The sequence below is a fragment of the Zea mays genome, chromosome 3, assembly GCF_902167145.1.
Source record: "Zea mays cultivar B73 chromosome 3, Zm-B73-REFERENCE-NAM-5.0, whole genome shotgun sequence".
Lineage (NCBI taxonomy): Eukaryota > Viridiplantae > Streptophyta > Magnoliopsida > Poales > Poaceae > Zea > Zea mays.
In genome coordinates, this window is record NC_050098.1 from 212,273,550 (window position 1) to 212,295,483 (window position 21,934).

The window sequence follows — 21,934 nt, forward strand, 5'->3', positions numbered from 1 at the left end:
ATGATATGATCATCCATAAGATTTTCATGAGAGCATAGGAGCATATCATATTTATCTTGAAAAGCTAGATTTTCAACTTTTAGCTTCTCTACTTGGTCCTTAAGCAAGGTATTACTATTTACTAATTGAGCGATACAATGTAAAGCGTTATCTTGCTCAATTGAAATAGTCTCATACCTTTGGACCAAATCAATATGAGATCACTTTAGCTCCTCATGTTCTTTAGTCAACTCGTCAACGTATTGCATTTTGATGGAGAGAATATCTTCTAGCATTTGACGAGCTTTGCTTTCCTCTTTCGCTCTTTCTAGAAGTTTGAGCATGACCACCTTATCTTCTTGGCTTAGGCGAGCGTAGAGTTGCACGGAGCTTCCTTCTTCCTCCTCACCCTCGTTTGTTCTTCCGCTATCATTTTTATTAGCCACACAACACATGTGGGAATCGAAATGGGAAGACAAACCTCCTAGAGAGGTGGATTCGTCGTTTGGTCTCCATCGGTCATTTTCTTCTTCTTCCTTGCAAGGGTTAGTATCACAAAGACCAAAGGAAGTAGAAGCACAAAATGAACTATCATAATTGGACTCATCAAATTTACTTTTAATCCTAGTCCAAATATCATGCGCATCAGGAATATGTTCATTATAATTTGTAATGAAGGCATGCTAATCTTCTTCGCTAAGAGAATTACTTAAGATGTCAAGAGCTAGATGGTTTAAGCGTATACATCTTTGATGTTCCTCAGAAGCATCATAATCAGAGGGTATGATACTCTTGTCTATAATTTGTTCTAATCGTGGATCTAGAGTTCTAAAAGCATTTAGTACACTAGTACACCATGAATCATAGTTAGAACAATCGGAAAATAATATCTCAAGAGTTACCTCCTTCCGAGTTGTGTTCTTGTTCTTTTGGGATCTTCTTTGAGCCATCACTTCGAGTTGTTAGACTCAATTTGAAGTGCCTAGCTCCGATACCAATTGAAAGTCGCCTAGAGGAGGGGTGGATAGGCGAAACCTGAAAGTTAAAACTTTATCCCCCAACTAGATCCCTTGATTAGTGGTTAGAACAAGATATACAATTATCGGAGAATAAAAACTAAGTCCTTGCTTGTAAAGAGTATTGCTTTCAAATAATGTGGAATTGATAAATCAATACTACTAATAATTCTATGAGAATGAAGCAAGAAGGCTTAGGAAAGAAGAGCAATAACACAAGTTCTCTCTTGCAATGTGTTGCTTCACTAAATAAGAATTTAACTTAAAGCAACACCAAATATAATTAGCAAAGAGTAGTGCAAGAGAAACTTAGAAAGGGAAAGGACAAACAAATCACAAGCAATAAGCACACAAGACACGGGTGATTTGTTTTACCGAGGTTCGGCCCTCGAAGGCCTAGTCCCCGTTGAGGAGTCCACTAAGGACGGGTCTTTTCAACCCTTTCCCTCTCTCCACCGATCACTCAAGATCGGCGAGCTCTTCTTTTTCTCAAGGATCACTTAAGACCCCGCAAGGACCACCACACTCTTTGGTGTCTCTTGCTAGCTTTTACAAGCCTCCAAAACTTTGGAGGAAGTTCAATGGGAGTCAAAACTCCACGCACAAATGAACACAAAGATGTAGCACACACTATCTCTCAATGAATCTCACAAGGCACTAGTGCTAAACTCAAATGAGTAGCTCTCTTTTGCTTGCTCTCTCTTTTGTGGCACTTGTGATGGTTGTAGTGGTCTAAATCTTGTGTATAGGATGGATCAATGAATATATGTGGTTGGGAGGACTTGAGTATGTCAACTAGACGACTTGGAATGTTGCTTGGGCTCCCACACTTTGAAGTGGCCGGTTGGGGTGGTATTTATAACCACCAACCAAAATCTAGCCGTTGGTGAAGTCTGCTGGCGAAGGGCGCACCGGACAGTGTCCGGTGCGCCACCACGTCATCTTATCTGTTAGGGTTGGAGCTGGTCGACCGTTGGAGGCTTTGTCCTCATGTGGCACCGGACAGTCCGGTGGCACACCGGACAGTCCGGTGCCTCTCTGACTTGCTGCTCTGACATCTGAACTCCCATGTTCACTTTGCAGAGTCGACCGTTGCACGCAGATAGTCGTTGCTCCGCTGGTGCACCGGACAGTCCGGTGAATTATAGCGGAGCTACGCCTGGGAAACCCGAAGGTGAAGAGTTCAGCTTCAAGTGCCCTGGTACACCTAGAGATGGCAATGGGTACCCGAAACCCGAAACCCGATGAGTTTTTACCCCATTAGGGTACGGGTTTGGGTAAATTTTCATACCCATGGGTTTGTTAATGGGCATAAATGTATACCCGACGGGTTCATGGGTACGGGTTTGTTCCTATAGTACCCAAACCCGTGAACCCGTGGGTTTTTTAAACCCAGCCAAACCTAGTGCATATTGTCATTTTATTTTATAAACGAACAACAAACTTGTTATCTACCTATTTACTTCCTAATTTTTATCAAATAGTGAATGTATAAGTAGTTGGTGAAAGTGTTGTTTGCTTGCTATTATAGTTATTACTAGTGTTATATATGTGGTGGATGTATAACTTAGTGCAAGGTAACTTGATTATACAACTTATTATTTGTATTTAATTCTCTCTCTACTAATATTTTTATACCAAATCATGAACTCGTTGTTCATTACATAAATTTTGAACCATGATCTCATTAATCATTGCGATACTTATTGATTATAAAAAGAATAAGCTTATTGGAGATAAAACCCGCGGGTAACCCGTGGGTACCCACTAACCCGATGGGTACGGGTTTGGGCAAATTTTCAAACCCGTCATGGGTACGGATTTTTTAATGGGCGTAAATATTTTTCACGGGTACGGGTTTGGGATAGAAAAACCCGACGGGTTTGTACCCGTTGCCATCTCCAGGTACACCGGACACTGTCCGGTGGTGCACCGGACAGTCCGGTGCGCCAGACCAGGGTGCCTTTGGGTTGCCTTTTGCTCTCTTTGTTTGAACCCTTTCTTGGTCTTTTTATTGGCTTATTGTGAACCTTTGGCACCTGTAGAACTTATAGACTAGAATAAACTAGTTAGTCCAATTATTTGTGTTGGGCAATTCAACCACCAAAATCAATTAGGAAATAGGTGTAAGCCTAATTCCCTTTCAAGTACGTTGAGGACACATCTAGAGGCCTTGCACGCCCCTAATACTTATATATATAGTAACCACCACCATATTAGGTTCAAATTTTTTGTGTAGATTCATTCTTTTAAGAACATTATCATCGATCATTGATAGTGAACTCCACCTTTATAATCAATACAATTGGTTACAACTTTCCTATTCTTTCTTGTGTTCTCGATTGCACTTGTAGGAATAAGCCTTCTTGTCGAGGTCATCTATTTGGCAGAGGTGATAACCAATGGTGCATTAGTGTAGTGATTACGAGGAACTGTTCATTCAAAGCCTTGGATCATCAACGTCAAGATCTCCCCCATCAATCAACTTACCTTTCAAAATATGTGCCTGATTCTTTTATTAGTCCAGGAAGCCATTGAGCCCTAGAGGTCTAGAGGGCACCAGACTTAGCTAGAGCGGAGCATGGCTTCATATGACATGGTCCCCAAGGGTACATAGTTAGTATTAGTTAGGCTTACCTTGGGTTTTCTCTTGATGATGTGGTTTTTGGAAGGCATATTGCTAAAATTCAGGGATACGGTCTTCCTCCGACACTGACAAGTGGACAACCTCGAAAATTCTAGAGTGAGCACCTAGAATTTTCACTTAGGGGCTCCAATTGAGACAGAAAGAAGGACATTTGACAAATGAAGGGACCAAACCTAGCAATTCAAGGTCTAAATTTTTTGGGGTGAGGGACCCAAATTTTCTGGGTGTGCAAAGAAAAAGCAAGTTGAAGCATGATTAGGCAAGGGTGTTTTTGTGTGTCTAAGGTTTTAGATTGGGATCCATTAAGCACTTAGGGCACCTATAAGTAATAAGATTTTGAAGCCCTTGAGTAGTACAACATCTTATATTCTAGTGAAGTTCAAATAAAATTTTAAATAAGCCCTAATTTCTTTCAATTTGAAGCACGGTGCCACATCTTTTTTAAGTAAGAATTGAGGGGACTCATGTTTACTTTGCATTTTCACATTGGAATATTAATGGAAATATCATGAGACACTAGCTCTTTAGATGGATTGCTATCTATTCACGAAACTCACAAATAGGATTGATGCACTTGCACTTAACCAAGAGGTTCTCTCTACACCTCGAGAGAGAAAAATGTTTGTCTCTATTGTCTCTTGCCTGGTGATCTCTGCACACTTGCATTACATCCTTATTCTTTGTTTGTGGGTTAGTAGCTTGTGTAGTTTTGTAGTGTTAGCTCTCTAGTTAGTTTTACTTGTAGCGTAGATAGTTGCTCTCGTTAGTAGTAACTAGTTGTTAGTTGCTCTCTAGCTTAGCTCTATAATGTTGTTGTGTACCTTGGAGTTTTGTGTTGTGGAGTGATTAGAGTAGAAGTCAATTGCTATTAGGCTTGTGTGGCTGAACTAGAGCTAGTACTTATAGCGGTTTAGGATCATATTATTTTCTAATCACTTTACTCTAATAATTGTGCTTTGCAAAAAAAAAGACTAGTTACCCTAATCTCATTGTAATTGTATATATCATTACAACAATACAACTAAACAAGTAAGATTCTTCGATGTTATCCCTCACCAAGGTTAAACAATACCTAGGAACCAATCATCCTCTAAAATTGTGCAAAAAGTGTGTCAACTGCATATGAGATCTACGTCTATTCCTGGGCAAGTTATTTTTGATAGGATCTTGTTTCTTATGAAACATGTATAACAACTTGATGCTAGAAAAATAATGAAAAAGATTAAACTATTTATAAATTTCCTTTGACTTTGGAAGTGTTGACAAATTGGAGTTTACATCATCTCATGAGTTAACATATTGTCCTACTTATTGCTGGATCATAGGTGTTTGGTTCGCACGGATATTTAGAATCCGGCTTGCAAAATTCACGTGTTGAACCAAACAACATTGATTTTCGTCTTAGATAATGCGCTACAGAAAACTAAGGACCTATTTGGAAGTAACCAGTTTTTAAGAAACTGGTTTTATCTTTTAGTTAGAAGAGGATAGATTCTTGATTTTTAAGAAACTGAGAATCTAACTTTTATAAACTGAGTCATGAACTGATATGTTTGGAATCACCTCAATTTCTATAAACTAATTTTTAAAAAACCGAGTGCTTTCAAACATGCCTTAAGTTATCAAGCTCCAGTTAATTTTTCTCGGGTAACGAGAACACATGGATTGGATTCTATAATTCAGGAGAAACCAAACGAGACCTATTTTAATGCTGATCAAGGAAAATAAGAGACACGGTGGAAGCTTTATATACTCACTTCATTCTAAAATATAATTCGTTTTAATTAAATATACATCCATTAATTATAACTTACATCCATTAATCAAGCTATGAATATGCTCTTTCGAACGTGGGCGAACTATAGGAATATTTTTTATGGCATCCGTTGCTAAGCACGGTCAATCCATTTTTTGTACATTTTGCACAACAGTGACGTCTAACATGACATGTACGAGCAGAAAAAAGAACTGACAAATGCATTTTTCTTTGGCGAGGCACATCTCTCAGCTCGCGCGCTCGTCTTTCCTCTGTTTGATCAGCTTGAAGAGGCTGGGCATCACCTTCTTCTTCCTCTTGATGGTGAACGAGGGCGTCCGCGGGTTCCGGATCCCCGCCGACGAAGACACGGACGACCGCCGCGCCCTCGTCCTCCGCATCGTCGCCGACACCCTGGTCGACCGCCGTCGCGGGTACGCGCACAGCAGCCCGTCCCGCTCCGCCACCGCGTTCAGGTCGTATAGCTCCTGCTCCAGCGCCTTCTGCTCGCCCGCCGCGCTCTCCGCCTCCGCCGCCGCCTCGGCCTCCCTGGCGCGCAGCTCGGCTGTCACGCGCTCCGTGGCCTCCGCGCGCGCCGCCAGCTCCTTCTCGCCGGCCTTGAGCGCCTGCACCCACGCCTGCGCCGCGGACACCTTCTTGTCGGCCACCACGCGGACCAGCGCCGCGCGCCCGCTCAGGTACTCGTACTCGAACCGCGAGATGGTTATGGTCCCCGACCGCCGTGACGCCCTCGCCTGCATTGTGCCTTCCACGGCGGCCTTGAGCTTCTTCATCGCCGCGGCCTCGGCCGTCTTCGCCGCCTCGAGCTCCTTCACAGACTGCTGCATCCGTGCCTCGGTCGCTGCGATCTCGGCGTTCGCGTTCTCGGTCTCGGCGCGCACGCACCGTTGCTCAAGCTCGTTCAGCTCCTCCTCTTTCATCGCCGCCTTCTTCTCGTCCTGCAGCTGCTGCAGTGCCGACGTCATATTTGAAACGATCGCTTTGGACCGCTCGCTGGTCTCCGTGAGGGCCTCCAGCCGGGCCCTCGCCTTCAGCAACTTGGCGTTCAGCTGCTGCACCTGCGCGTCCGCCTTCTTCTCCTGCGCCTTGAGCCGGTTCACTTCCTCGGAGACCCGCATGATCTCGGTGCGCGCGCTGTCCATGGACGTCATGAACTGGAAGCTCCCGGCCTTGATGCTATCCAGCTCCTTCTTGGCGGCATCCAGCTCGGCCTCCGCAGTCCGCAGCAGCGCCTTGTCCTCAGCCTCCACGTCCGCAGTGCCGTCGTTCTTGACACTGTTCCTCTCCATGGCACGGACCAGCTCCATCTCGGCCTGTAGGACCTCCACGTCAGCGTTCGTCACCGCGAGCTTCGCCTCCATTTCCCGGGCGCGGCTCAGGTCCTTCCGTAGCGCCTCGATCTTAGCCCTGGTGGCCTCCATTTCCCGGGCGAACCGCTCGGCCTCGGCACACCGCTGGGCGTCGATCTCGCGGCGCTCCCGCTCGGCCTCGATGCGCGCGAGCTCCACCAGGACGTGCTCCTCGTTCGCCTCGTCCACCAGCCGCTTCATCTCGTCGGCAGCGAGCAGGTTAGACTGGATGTTTATCGCCGACGACACGATGTCGCTCTCGGCCTTGGCCTTGGCCTCCGCCGCGGACTTGACCTCCAGCCGCAGCCTGAGCAGCTCCTGCCTGGCACGGTTCAGCTCCCGCGACACCTCCGCGTACTCGGCAGCGTCGCGCCGCTCCCCCTGCGAGCGCGGCGCACCGTGTCCCGTCTTGCTTGCCCTGGTCGCCGGCCGCATTGTGTGAGGCTCTGACCTCTTGGACGACGCCCGGGCCTTGGCCTGCTCTATTTGGCGCTCCAGCTCCTTCGCCATGGCGCGCGCCCTCGACAGCTCGGACTCGGCGCCGGCTCTTTCTCTGTCCACGGCGGTCTTGCGTTCACTCAGCTTATCTATGCTGGATTTTGCTAGCTGCTTCATCTCTGGCCGCAGATTCTGCATGCACCGAGGTGTTTAGGAATATGAAACGCAATTTTTGATCCGCAAAAAACCCGATACGAAACTCAATCTTACTACTATTCTGAAAAATCAACCATTCAGAAACTAGTTAAGTTACCTCTTGTCCTAAAACATTCCTTGCCCTGTTCATCTCCGGCTTCCTCCCACCGATGCTTTCGCCAAAGATGCTCCTTGTAGCTCTCACGGAGCTGCTCCTTCCGGGGACCTCATCCATGGCGGCCTCCAATCAGAAGCACAGGACGCAACGCAACCTAACAAGAAGAAGAGTCCAAGAAACAAAAAACTGAAGCTCACCAAGATTAAAAGGCCACCGCAGAACTGCGCGGGAGGAAGTTTTTTGTTCAGAGGGAGAGAATTTCTTTATGTGCGTGCAATTAAACGAGGGCAAGTGCTACTTGAAGCCTATCCTCTGATTGCCAGGGCTCAGGGCGCTCACTACCACACAGCACACACTTGATCCCGCTCTATCCACGCTGCTCTTGTCTGTCGCTGGCCTCCTGACAGTTACTAGCTTGTAGCTTCCGTCAAATAGGAGATCGTTAACAGCTGCTCGTTTGGTGGCTGGTTGCGAAGCTTTGATTAACTGGTACCACAAATGGGGACCGTCATGATCTTTATGAGCCACATAGTTGTGGTTGGCTGCTGTTGAATCAAGGGCCTGTCTGGTTTGGGACGACTCACTTGTAGTCTCTAAAAAAGTAAACATAGTCGGGTTTGGGACGACTCACTTTTAGTCTCTAAAAAAGTAAACATAGTGAGTGTGGTGACTAAACTTTAATAGTTTTCTACTCACCAAAGTGGTGGCTAAAAGAGACTTAAAGTGGGATTTTTATCCCACTTGCCTTCTCTTTCTTCGTGTAGCAGCTAGCAGGTATAAGGGTGTGTACAACATCATTTAATATAGGGTCTCTTGAAAAGTCTCTAGATCTAATTGAAAAAAATATAAGAGGTGTGTTCTTCGTCAAGAGCTCATCTATACACGATTCTCCATATATATTATGTCTTAACTACATTTATGATTTATGAACTTAGGGTTATATCGTGCATGCTCTTAGCTGTCTCTTGTGCTTAGAAAACTGATCCGTGGGCTCAGAGTTCTACATGCCCTAAAAACGCTAGCCATGTGTGCTCGCTAGTCGCTACCTTCCCCTCTTTAATGCATGTGGAGCAAATGTAAGGGTAATGTAGTCATTATTTATACTAATTAGTGTTCGTTTAAGTCATTAAAATTTAGTCACTCTCCCCTATTTAATGAATGTGAAGAAGTTGATGAGGTTGCTCGAATTCGTCGGTGCAGGTTTGAACACGTTTGTATTACAGTTCATGTTGTCTCAATGTTTCAAAACTTCAGGTATTTTTTTCACGCCGTTCCGATTGTGTTCCGAACAGGAGGAATATTGCAATCGCTAATATGAGGTACATCAGATGACCGAGAGACTGCCATCCACCAAATCTACCTTTTTACAGATGTTGCTATTCAGCCACATTTTCTTTTGAGAAGGTGGTGGTGGGTGCTATTCATCATTCAGCCAATTCATCGGTCCATCAAACTGCATTACCCGTGGATATCGTGGAATGGCCGGACCGACGATCCCTTGCGGACTTGCATGCGGTGCAGATGGGGGATTATGTGAAAGCCGGATTAGTTGACTAGTTGTTGTTTCTTCAATGTCTTCCATGAGTACAATTCACAGGTTTACATTCTCTGTAGGGCTGATTTGGTGACCAGGGATCACGGGGGAATCGGAGGGGATTGAGGAGGAAATTAGTTCATTTCCCCCTCAATCGTCTTCGATCCCTCCGTGATCCCCTTGTCATCAAATCAACCCTAAAGCTACCATCTAAAATCAAGGTGTTTGACGTCTTGCGCTCAACTCGATACCTACTGCTACTGCTAAGCAACTACACATCTGAAGCCAAAATTTGTCGTGCAGAAGATTTTTTTGTTGGCAGGTGTGACTGTGATCTAATTGCAGTTGCCCACGCCATACTGACTATACAGATGAAAAACAAAGCATCAGGAGTTGCATGAGAACAAGTGACAGAGGCACCGACGACGCCGTTCCAATGAGTTGACACGGTGGGTTGTTTGATGTAGTTGTTCACACTTCGATGCAACGTAGAACTGACGCCGCCGTGTGGTCGTTCCCGTTCGCCTTGCGCCAAGCACTGGAGCCACTAGGAAGTAGACATTCTCTTACGTGCAAGGAACATCAGCAGCCGCGCGCGTGCAGCGCTCCCAAAGTTCTAGTACTCGTTGATTCTACAGAACGTGCATTTGTTTGTTGAGAAGTCACCGTAACTTACAAGAACAAATTACCAGATGCAAATTCCAAGTTGCCCACTCACCTCACTGCTGTTAGCGAGAAATTTGCCATAATGAAATTCAACGAAACGAAGGCTAAAGAAAAGGATTCGACAATATAAAAAAGTAGGGAATGGACATGATTTCTTTATTACTCATCGACGACCAGGATTAATCTCCTTCCGTGACTATTAGTTGCCTTATTCACCGCGTTCGTCCCCGGATTAATCTCCTTCCGTGACCATTAGTTGTCTTATTCACGGCGTCCGTCCCCATCATTGCCTTTGGCTAGCGCTCGGCCAGAGCGCTCGGACACGATCAGCCAGAGAGACGATGAGAACGAACGCCGTGAACAAGGTAACTAATTGTCACGGCAGAAGATTAATCCTGGTCGTCATCGGTTAATAGGAAAAACATGTCTATTCAAGAGTGCGGCCTTTCACCTGGTTTGCTTTTTCATACTGTCAAATTCATTACTTTGGACTCCATTCCGTCGAATCCACGAAGAATCCACGAATGTGGTGTTATGGCAAATTTCTCGCTACTAATAGTCAAACAAAGCATCCCAGCTGATCAACGCCACCGCCAGACAGCAACACACTGCACACACACACATTGCAATGGCAGCGGCTGGAGGCGGGGTAGGAGATAGCGAGCTGCGGCTGCTGGGCAAGTCGTCGAGCCCTTGGGTGTTCCGGGTGAGAGTGGCGCTGGGACTCAGGGGGCTGAGCTACGAGTACATAGAGGAGGACCTCGGCAACAAGAGCGAGCTCCTGCTCCGGTCCAACCCGGTGCACAAGAAGGTGCCGGTCCTCATCCACGGCGGCCGCCCGGTGTGCGAGTCCCTCGTGATCCTCCAGTACGTCGACGAGATCTGGCGGGGCACCGGCCCTCCGCTCCTTCCGTCCGACCCCTACGACCGCGCCACGGCACGGTTCTGGGCGGCCTACGTCGACGACAAGGTACGATATTCAGGAGGGGATGAATCCGTTCTCGAGCTCTCGGACTCAGCCGTTCTCCCGTTCCCCTTTCCTGTCTCTAGTTCTTCCCGGCGTTCAGCGCGCTGTTCAGGTCGAGGACGGACGAGCAGAGAGCGGAGGCGCTCCAGAACGCCCTCCTCGTGGCGGAGACGTTGGAGCGGGCGTTCACGGAGTGCTCCAGGGGGAAGGCGTTCTTCGGCGGCGACGCCGTCGGGCTCGTGGACGTCACGCTCGGGAGCCACCCGATTTGGATCAGAGCGGTGGACCAGACGGCGGGCACCAACCTTCTGGACGGGGCCAGGTTCCCTGACCTGGCGGCGTGGGCGGAGCGGTTCATGGCCCTCGGCGCCGTCAACGAGGTGGTGCCGGACGCCGGGAAGCTTTTGGAGCAGTACAGGGCGTCTCGGGCCAAATGGACTGCCGCTGCTGATTCTAGCTGAACTGATGAACACACTGGACGCCTGCTGCTTGCATTGGCTACTTGTGCTGGACACCTTCAGTGATACGGTCTCGAACCGAAATAAATACATAAAGGCTAGTTTGGAAACATTAGTCCTTCTGCGATTCTTGAAAATTGAGTAGAAAATTATTCAATTTATTACTCAATCTCAAAGAATCTCGGAAGGGATTTATGTTTTCAAACTAGTCCTAAGATCAACTACTTTACCTGACAATTAGTTACGGGGGATTTGTACTTGGAGCAGTATTTTGTGTCAGGTGATCTTCGATTTTGTCTAATACTAAGACCTATGAAACGGTGAGATGATCAATGCCATCCTGCTTTGAAATCGATACAGTCGGGTTCGACGAGAGCAAATAGCAGCAGAGGGGGAATCTAAATGGGACTCCAATATAGGGGTGTTTGGTTCTCTTGACTAAAATGTGGTTAGTAAGTATGAAATATAATTTAATTATAAAGCTAATTATATAGCGGCAGACACTTTGTTTTTGTTTGGGTAGGCGGAGCAGCGGCAGGCTGCAGCTTCGATGTCTCCCTGCAGACTGCAGCTCGCAAAGCAAGCGCCCAGCACTTGGGGTATGGAACCTGAATGCAACGCTGTGCCTGTGCACAGAAGGATTATGGGGTCCTGGCGGCTGTGGAGGAGGTCCACGGTTCTTGCACCTCAGCAAGCATGTCCGGTCGGGTCGATCTCATTCTCATCCAGAAAGCCCGGGCAAACGGGCACCGCGTTCATCGGCACCACAGCGCTTTTATCGAAGTCGATCGTCAGCCAGCCGATAGACTGGTCAAGGTACTCTCTGCGCGGACCAGAATCATGTGTCGTCCGCGTACTGTAAGCTGTCTCCAACCGCTCCTCTTACCAAATCCTTCATTCATATTTTCTATTTATATTTAAATATCCTCTTTGTTGGTGCGGAATTGTCTGATGATACTCTTCATGGCAGTATGGATGGTCTATGACTCTAAGTCGGACAGTCCACGATGTCTCATCCGCTTCCGGACGGCCCATGATGGCGAGGATCTTCTTCTACACGAAGAACATGGATATCGCCTATTGTAAAGAACCTGTCGAAAAGAAGAGTTCCAGGGGTTGTCTTAAGGTCGACAGGTCGTCCAAGACACCTCTGATCGGCATAGAGTGAAATAGCAGCGCAGATATAGGTCGAGAGAAACTAATACTAGGACTAGACTAAGACTCTTCTAATCATAAGGAACGGAAAGAACAATGCAAATAAGGTAAATTTGATAAGTAGATTTAATTAGATCGATTGTGCATCTATATAAGGGGAGGTCTGTACTCGTTACAAGTCAGTTCCTAAGCTAATCCTGCATGATTTGCTAACAAATCCCACAAAAAAATCCATAACTATATCTGGTTCTGCACACGCGCGGATCATCCGTGCCGCCACCGTGGACTGTTCGGACTGCCACCTCGGCACAGGAGCGACTCCTTCACTACGTGCTTCTGGACGGTCCGCGATGGAGCAGAGGGTCTTCTTCTCCACAAAGGACCTGGATCTCGCCTCTCGAAAGTGACCCCATCGAGGAGTTGAGTTCTAGGGGTTGTTTTGGGGTCGGTAGATCGCCCAAGACGCCTCTAGTCGGCGTAGAGTCGAACAACGGCAAGGAAATAGGTCGAGAGAGACTAATACTAGGGCTAGGCTAAGGCTAGATTACTCCTACTTCTAAGGAATGGAAAGAATAATGTAAATAAGGTAAATTTTATAAGTAGACTTGATTGGATAGATTGTTTGAGGTCGTACCCTTCATCTATATAAGAGAGAGGTCTGGATCCGTTCCCGAGCGAATGCTGACAGTCTTGACTGCAGTCTGTCCGACCTCAGGGCCGGATTGTCGGCTAGGACACAAACGGTGCTCAACACCCCTCAACTATTTTTTCGCCTATTTCATCACTTCTTCAACCATTTCTCCTGTTCAGTTCACATTTACCCTTTAGCTGAGTTATTTGACTTTTTTACATTGGTTTTTAGAGTTTTGAAAAAATACTAGCATATTTATAGTACCATAATATATATATTGTTATTAGGTAATTTCACTGGAAAATGATTAATTCCATAATTTTATACCACTAATCTATACTACCTATTAAGGCTCTAAGGGGTCGGCTGCCTCCCCTGGTTCTGCCTTCAGCCAATCTGCACCGTCCACTCGCTTCCGTAAATCTACACCGTTCATCCGCCCACCCCACGTTCGTCCCCCCGCCTCCCACTCCCCCACCCCGCGTGAGCCGCCGCCTCCCTGCCTCCCCTCCAGTCCGCCGCTCTCCCGCGGATCGTTCACCTCCACTCCATTCCGAGGATCTCATCAGCACGCTCTCCGGCGCGGCGGCGGCCCTTCCTCTGAGACCAGTAGCTCGCCGCCGGAGTCATCCCCTTCCCCAATCCCCGCGTCGCGTCTCCCATCAATGATGCACCTTCACCGTGCCCCGCCCGCATCTGCCCGTGTCGCCAGAGCTCCCTCCCCCACCCCCCATGGCGCTCGCCGCGACAGGCGCCCCCCGCGCAGACATCGTGAGCGGGTCGCCCAACAAAGCCCTGTCGCCCTCACCCGCCTCGAACCCTAAAACTCCTCAACCGCCAACGCTGCCGTGCTCTACTTCCGGCGAGACGACCTGCCTCGGCACCCCCGCCCCTCCTCCCCGGATCCGGTGCCCCTGCTCGTCGTGCGGTCTCCACCCCCGACAGGCACCAGGCGTTGCTCCACCCCGAGGAGCAAAGAGAGAAGAGGAGCAAAGAGAGAAGTTCGAATGGAGAAGAGGAGGGGCCGCCTCCCCCGAGCGGCCATCGCCACCCCAACACCTACGACAGCCGCCTCCCCCACCCCGCTCGCGAGGTCCGTGCCCGTCGGGCAGTTGGACGAGGATGGGTACGACATCCATGTCGATAAGGGGGTCATGCGGATCCGCGACGAACGCCGACGCCTCCATGCTCGAGTGCGTCGCTCCCCCAACCGGCTCTACTCGATCCGACTCGACATCACGCACCCTGTGTGCCTTACTGCTCGGCGCGTGGACACGGCGTGGCGGTGGCATGAGCGCTTCGGGCATATCACACTCCATCGCTCCTCATGGTGATGCCGCCGAGGGAACCGCAACGACTACAACGAAGCCGTCCGCGATGCCGTCAGTGGTTGCCCACATAGGGGCATGCTCCACCATGCGCGCACCTTGCCCTGCACACCGGCGGACACACCCTGCGGCTGCCCACACAAGGGTGAGTCCGTCGCTGCTCATACACGCGACGAATGCACAATCCCGATGAGTTCTTGGAACCCGATCTGCTTCTTCTTGATTCATGATTTGCTGTTGGTTCTTGTTCCTCCAAGCTACTACGAGTGCGCTTCCACACTCGGCACAGTGGGAGCTCTCATGGCAGCAGACGTTGTGCGACTCCGGACTCGGCGTAGACAACCCACGAGGAGGTTTGTTTCTCCCCCTATTTTTGGTTCGTTTCCCCCATTTTTGGTAGTAGCATCATGTTAGTTTTCACACACCACCCTCCCCCCTCTCATGATTTGCTGTTGGCAGCTGCTAATGGCGGAGGTTGAGCGCCGCCATGGATCTGACACAGTGTGGAATGGGGAGGAGTCGAAGTGGAGATTGGATCAAAGTGGACTGGGCAGGAGCCAAGCAAATCGTGAGTATTTTTGTTTAGTATTTGGATCCCTGTATTCCCTCCCTGTTGTGCAAATTAAGCACATGAACCCTAAATTTAGCTTTTTTGTATTCGAATCATTCTTATCGAAGTGTAATACTAATACATGTATTCTGCCTATGCTATTTCTTTGGAATGCAGCCGCCAACTTGAGGTGTTGTTGGCTCATCATTCCAAGAAGATTTACCTGACTACCTATGCTATTTTTCATTACTTAGTTTGTATTTAAAATTTTAGAATATGAGAAAGGTTTTTTGACACTCACTATTTCGATTGAAGATACTTTTGACTAGGTGTCCAGGACGACTGGGTTCGCTATGCTAAGATGACTGAAGAAATTGGAGAGCAACTACATATTGTCGGTGATGACCTTGTCACTAATCCCACTGTTAGTACATTGTTTTCTTTCCTTCTAAAATAGAAGTTAAAATTCCAGTTTGGTTGTTGCAATACCCTTATGTGAGCTGCTTTTAATATAGTAGAGATATGTTCTGGTGTTTGCTAATCAGCAGATGTCATGCGATTTACTCCCTCCCCAAAGTCTCGCGTCGCACCCGATCGGCCTCGCCCGCACAATCCACGCGTCCTAACCTTCAATCAAGGCTCTGGGGCAAGGTTTGCATCGACGACATCATTGAGGCGATAAAATGTCATGCGTTGGTGAGGCACCAACTCCCATCCTTCTCGGCGCTCTCCCAGGAAGACTACAGCCAGGTACGCCGCCCATCCTTCAGTAGCACGCAAGAGAAGGCAGTAGTAACGGGGATTTGCAATGTCCAGTACTTTACTATTAGTGGTGCTCTCGCAGTGACAGTACTTTACTATTGTCTTCTCTTGCCTTCTTGTACGCACTAATCTTTTTAATTTTCATCCTCCATCAAAAGTTGTGTTCTGGTGTCATACCATCATCTGAGAAAATAATTCAATAGCAACCCGAGTGATTGTACACTTCATAGAAAACAGAAATGAACTCTGACCTCTCTCACAGCTTAAAGTTTGACACAGCTAGATCAATTTCAGATCGTATGTCTTTCTTGATTCATTGTTTGTTTAATTGAGTTTAAAAAAAGCAAGATCATAGTCGCAGACTAAAATCACATTGCAAACCTCATTGTCACACTTAATCATGTGCTTCTCAATCCTAGGTTACATTTCTGTTTTTAATGGAGTGATCAAATATGAACAAACTGAATTCTTGCAACTACATTTAATTTTAGGTTTCATATATGCATGGTTTTTGTTATGATCTTTGAGACATTGCAACATGGTATTTTAGAATGAGGGCACCAGTCCCCCTAGGCGCCATATGATTGTCCTTTTGCAAAGGAAACTCTGAATCTGGTTAACTTGTTTATCTTGTATTTTCATGTACTTGAAACTATGTGTTTTACAGACTTATCACTTATCAGTCCTCACAGTGTTGCTATTTGTAATTTGTTTCTGAAAATTTTTACGGGTTGCTTGCCTAAGTAAGTCTTCATAAACATTTAAGTGGTGATGCTATTACATGCTACTTTTAATAAACCATTGTTTTCCTTGCTATTACATGCTATTAGATAAAGTTCTCATCACTTTTACATTACTAATGCAGTTTGGATTGTTGGCAGGGTCCAATTTTGTGAAAGGAATGCTTTTGCTCCCCTTGCCTTTTCGGATTGAAATCTTGGTGTTGACAGCTAATGAAATTTTGGATTGTTGGTAGGGTCCAATTTTGTGAAAGGAATGTTGAACTGCTGATGAGTGATGAGGGGCGATGATGCTCAACCTTTTCCAAAATGCATGGCACTGAGCAATGAAGGCTGCTACAAGTGTCTACTTTGAGCTAACCCTCTCCCCACATGAAGCCTATTTTAATCACCCCTTTTTGGTTTGTGGTTGTGCCTAGGATGGTCATTCGGATATGTGACAACCAGCACAGTTCCACTTACATTGAGGTGATTAGGTGGTGCTACAAGAGAAGTGAGAAGTCGGTTTGCATGGTAGAATAAGGGTGATTCTGAGCCTTTTTTGTGTTTTACAGACTTATCACTTGTCTGTTCTCATAGTGTTGCTATTTGTATTTTATTTCTGAAAAATTTTACGGGTTGCTTGCCTAAGTAAGTCTTCATAAACATTTAAGTGGTGTGTACTTTTGGATTGTTGGTAGGGTCCGATTTTGTGAAAGGAATGCTTTTGCTCCCCTTGCCTTTTCGGATCGAAATCTTGGTGTTGACTGCTAATGCAGTTTTAGATTGTTGGCAGGGTCCAATTTTGTGAAAGGAATGCTTTTGCTCCCCTTGCCTTTTCGGATCGAAATCTTGGTGTTGACTGCTAATGCAGTTTTAGATTGTTGGTAGGGTCCAATTTTGTGAAAGGAATGCTGAACTGCTGATGAGTGATGAGGGGCAATGATGCTCAACCTTTTCTAAAATGCATGGCACTGAGCAATGAAGGCTGCTACAAGTGTCTACTTTGAGCTAACCCTCTCCCCACATGAAGCCTATTTTAATCACCCCTTTTTGGTTTGTGGTTGTGCCTAGGATGGTCATTCGGATATGTGACAACCAGCACAGTTCCACTTACATTGAGGTGATTAGGTGGTGCTGCAAGAAAAGTGAGAAGTCGGTTTGCATGGTAGAATAAGGGTGATGCTGAGCCCTTTTTTGTTTTATGTTATGATGCTTTTTGTCCAATATTTTTATTTTGTAGTAACTCTTGAGTGGCTATGATGGTTTAAATTTCCATGGTAAAGCTGTTTACGTGCATCTGTTCGATCCATGGCTTCTCGGCGCTCTCCCAGGTAATTTTCCCGTCTCTTCATTCGAACTCATAGCAGTAGCGCACAAGTTTTTCTTGATTAGTGGTATACTCAGATCAGTGGTATATTCAGAACAAGTTTTTCTTGATTAGTGTTATTTTTCTTGACTCGGCGGCTCGCCCAGGCACCTAGGCACCAGCCCAAGGATGACGAGCCACGCGGACGACAGCACGACGCGCCCAACAGCCGGAGCCGAAGGCCGAGAGGATGAAGACGTTCAACATCACCGGCCCTTCATCACGGGGTTCGCCATCACCGGCTTCATCGTCATCAAGATGACGACCAACTTCACCGAGGAGGACCTAAAGAACTCCAAGTTCATCCAGGAGCACAAGAGACGCTGACCAACCGGTGAGCCCCTCGATCCGTCCGCTTATAGATTTCAGTTCTCCTTGCTGATGCTTCTAGATCTTGGCCCTTTTTGTTTAATTTAGAGAAAAGTTATGGTTGGGAGAGAGCCTTTTGTTTTTAGGCAACTCGAATGTAAACTATTTTTTGTTGAATGTGCATGGTCATGGTGGCTGGTTCATTAACCATTATGAAGTGCTTGTAGATGAGAGTTTCTGGCTGCAATAAATTTATGTTGAAGAGTGATGTGATCTGCATGCATGTTTTTGAACAATAAGAATAGGTCATTTTCAGAAATGGTTTATCACTAAGCTCATCAATGTTGTTACTCTACTCCTATTGATAATCTGAAGTAAGGTTCAACAAACTGTCCATGTCAGAAAATGTCAGGATTACTAATCAGTCTATTTAGACATTTAGAGAAGCCCCTATGCCATCATTTGACAGTAGCAGAAGTCATTATAAGACCATAAAATGGGACCACAGTTTGAAATCTGAATTACTTGTACCTCACAACATTCAATGTCAACAGAAACCATTTCAATAGTTAGATGCATATTTGAACGTCATAAACCTTACCTTAAAGGCATCACCAACTATATATCTTACTTGGTCCTTTATCATTTTCAAATGTCAATCAGTGAACACCAAATTTTAGGTTTGTAAAATGCCTGTTACCAGTCAGGAATGAGATATTATCTTCAGATGATAAATAAAAAAACTGGGAACTGGGAATTGTACCACTATGTTGTGTGCTTAGTTCTTATCTAATTCTAATTCCTTGGCTTATTCTTCAATAACAAATTTCTGGGAGGAGGACAATGCACTCTTTCTACAGTGATGTTGTGCGCCTACAGGTTTGTTTCCTCTGTGACATGCTACCATGCTGCCACTACCACCATTTCCTCTGTTCCCAGTGTTCATTTTTTTCTGAATCCTTTGTTTCAGGGTCTAAGGGAAAGGTTTTCACATTGCAACTCAAACATGGACGCGGGCCAGGTTAGTACTTAATCTTCAATAATATATAATAATGGTACAGGGGCGCCGCGCGATCGGGATCGCCTCAGCAAGAAGCAGCAGAAGAAGGATGCCAGGAAGGCGGAGAAGGCTGAGACGGTGGCGCAGCCCCAGCAACAGCATCTGTTCAACACCGAAGACCTATTCGCGGCCAACTATGGTGATGTCACCGTCGAGGTGATTTAGTTAAAGGCCATCTCCGACCGCTTGTGGTCCCAAATCGGTGACCTCGACGAGTCCGCTGCGGGCTGCAAGGTGCTTATCCGTGGAGCCTCTATTCAACCTTGCATCCCATGCTAACTGCTAACATGTTTCAAAATTACTTATGCAAACAAGTTGTTGTTATCTTGTATGACTTATTCTATGACTACCTATTGCTCTTGCATATGTGTCTATAAGTTGATCCTTTGATGACTTATTTATGTCTACTAATTGAAATTTATAAACTTATATGTTAGTACTTCACGTGAGAGTTCCAAGTTCCACAAAGCTGTATATTCCCATTATAGACATGTTATGAATTCAGCATGATCACGAGCCCAACATCATAATGAGATTATTTGAACATTTTTCAGGTTTTATTTTCCTTACTTTATTCTCATATGTGATGCTTTGTTCATTGCAAGCTAAATCATAATCCAACAGGGCAACAAGATAGCCTGCTCACTGTCTGGTAAGTGTAAGATATCTCAATCTAATTTGTGTAAAATTAGGTTGTACTATAGAAAGATAATATTGCAACAAAAAAGCCTAATGAAGTTTTATATTTTGTTTCGTGACGTAGATAGTACAATAGGATGTTCAGATGGGCCATTTTTCATATATAAAAAAGGCACATGTTAAATTGGCCGCATACAAATTGTAATTGAGGGCACATTTTGATTACTGATAGTTCTTTCTTTTCCTTCTTTTTTACTTGAGGTTACGAAGGGTGCAGGGTGTTCTGCATGATAGTATGTATTTGCTCATTATTATCAATTCCTTTATATTGTGAAATCTGAAAGAACATGGAACCTGAAATTGTTGTCTGGTGGCTGATTTTCATTTTCGAAGGCTGGTACATAGCTCTGTTTTGACTCCATACACCAAGGTATTTAGACATCCGGGTCCTCCCTTGAATCCTTACTATCATGGTTATCTTGTGTCGTCTCTAGATCAAACTGAATTATGTCTAATGCGTAGAATCAAGGCAGCCATCATCCGTGGGAGTAAGACTCTAGCCACATAATTGCTTTAATGATCTAGCTTGCTACATAAGATCGTGATTGTCAAGTCAATGAATAATAATAAAGTTTATCTTGCTTTTATATTTATAAGATCAAACGCCACAAATGATTTGCTTTCCGAAACAACGGCTGCAATATCTCATCCCCTGACTCATGGCATCACTGTAGGTTCCTTCGACGCAGACTGCACAATCATAGGTATTCATCCCTCCTCGAACAACCTACCTGCACCACATGACTCTGAGAGAATTTCTAACCAAGGTAGTGCAGCAGCACCAGGTGTGTAATTTTCAAATCACACAAATGTTCTTGTCACACGAGTAGAAGTGTCAATCCTAAAAACGAGAATACAACCAAATGATGAAGCTCAACAGGAAGTGCAGACTCGGTCTATTCCTGATCCAAGGTACATTCTTGGCATTGAAATGTGAATCTTGAGTTATGTGACACATTTCAATCTTCTTGCACCTTGATATTCTTTTTGAAAATTTGCAACTGTTTTCTGGACGACCATTTTGCAGGGAGGTTGCAGGATGTCTGTTGCATATGTTGCTCCAACAAAGTCGTCCTATGCTATGTCTCATCCTGTGAGTAACTGTTATGAAATGTCTATTTTCTGATTTATTGATATGCATTTGAAACCTTTTAAAAACATAGTGATGGAATCCAGGAAGGCGTGTTATGAAATGTCTATTTTCTGATGTGCAATAAATCTGTGGAGGTACATATAACCAATCAATCCTATCTGTTATAAATTCTGGAAACCCATGATGTTTGATACATCCTGTGAGTAACTGTTCAATCTGTGTGTTTTGCTTACAAAGAATTGAAGACAATATTTTGCCATGACACTGCATGAGCGTGTTCATCCATCTCATATGATGGAGTGTTTTATGCTCTTTTCCATTTATTGTTGCAAGTAGCAAAATTAGAATATGTCCTTATGTTTAGAGTATGAAAGAAAACAGTCAATTCAACTTGTAGTTGTATTTTTCTGTTTTAGTTGGCATATCATCATGAGGATGTGAATTCCACAGGAAGGCCCATGTGATCCTATTGCTCCCTTAGATCTTCCACATTTTTTACAGTCTTTCCACCGTGTATCAGCTTGTGACTAAATATGGTAAGAAATACCTTTCAGATGTGTGCCATATATAATATAGATCAGTGTCATATTGATTTTGTTTTTTCAGGAAGGATACCAGTATACCACACATTCTGTGGAGGATTCTGGAATTATTTTAGCTTGGTAAGAGTTCTCTGTAGTCTGCTTATTCTACCACTTTGAACCATAATTTTTTTCCTAAAGAATGTTTGATGGTGTATGGATACTATAGTAGATGCAAACATTTGTCATTTCTAATAGAGAATTATGATGTCCCAGTGAATCCTTATGTATTCCTGCTTGAAGTATAAATCGGAAAAGGTTAGTAACCATGATAGTCGTAATTTGAACATACTACAGGAATGGATGCACAAGTATCTTATGAAGAGAAATCCACAGAAGTTTGGACACCTGCTAAAAAATCAAATATATTTTGTTTTTATGTTTGTTTTGAATACTACTCTTTTCTCACTGACCTTGACTTACCATTAGGATTTGCAAAAGATCAAGTTGAGGAAGTGCCTAGCATCAGAGTCGATGGAAGGTGAATAAAAATTTAGCCATTGAGAGGATCCAGATATTTCAATACTTGACAGT

General features: G+C 45.3%; 2 protein-coding genes and 1 long non-coding RNA gene across 3 annotated transcripts; 2 read left to right on the plus strand and 1 right to left on the minus strand.

Annotated features, from left to right (window-relative positions):
• Positions 1 to 5,414: 5,414 nt before the first annotated feature.
• Positions 5,415 to 7,912, minus strand: LOC100382233 (putative domain of unknown function (DUF827) family). Its single transcript, NM_001174988.1, has 2 exons — positions 7,520 to 7,912; positions 5,415 to 7,398 (listed from the first exon to the last, which is right to left on the minus strand). The coding sequence occupies exons 1-2, from the start codon at positions 7,634 to 7,636 to the stop codon at positions 5,647 to 5,649; spliced, it is 1,869 nt and encodes a 622-aa protein (NP_001168459.1). The 5' UTR covers positions 7,637 to 7,912; the 3' UTR covers positions 5,415 to 5,646.
• Positions 7,913 to 10,260: 2,348 nt separating this feature from the next.
• LOC100285806 (glutathione S-transferase GSTU6) lies at positions 10,261 to 11,592 on the plus strand. The gene is made up of 2 exons (NM_001158696.2): positions 10,261 to 10,689; positions 10,770 to 11,592. The coding sequence occupies exons 1-2, from the start codon at positions 10,348 to 10,350 to the stop codon at positions 11,145 to 11,147; spliced, it is 720 nt and encodes a 239-aa protein (NP_001152168.1). The 5' UTR covers positions 10,261 to 10,347; the 3' UTR covers positions 11,148 to 11,592.
• An 8,806-nt stretch (positions 11,593 to 20,398) lies between these two features.
• LOC103651313 (uncharacterized) lies at positions 20,399 to 21,333 on the plus strand. Its single transcript, XR_002750315.1, has 4 exons — positions 20,399 to 20,430; positions 20,503 to 20,638; positions 20,754 to 20,819; positions 21,236 to 21,333. It is a non-coding gene; the product is annotated as an uncharacterized lncRNA (long non-coding RNA).
• Positions 21,334 to 21,934: the final 601 nt, after the last annotated feature.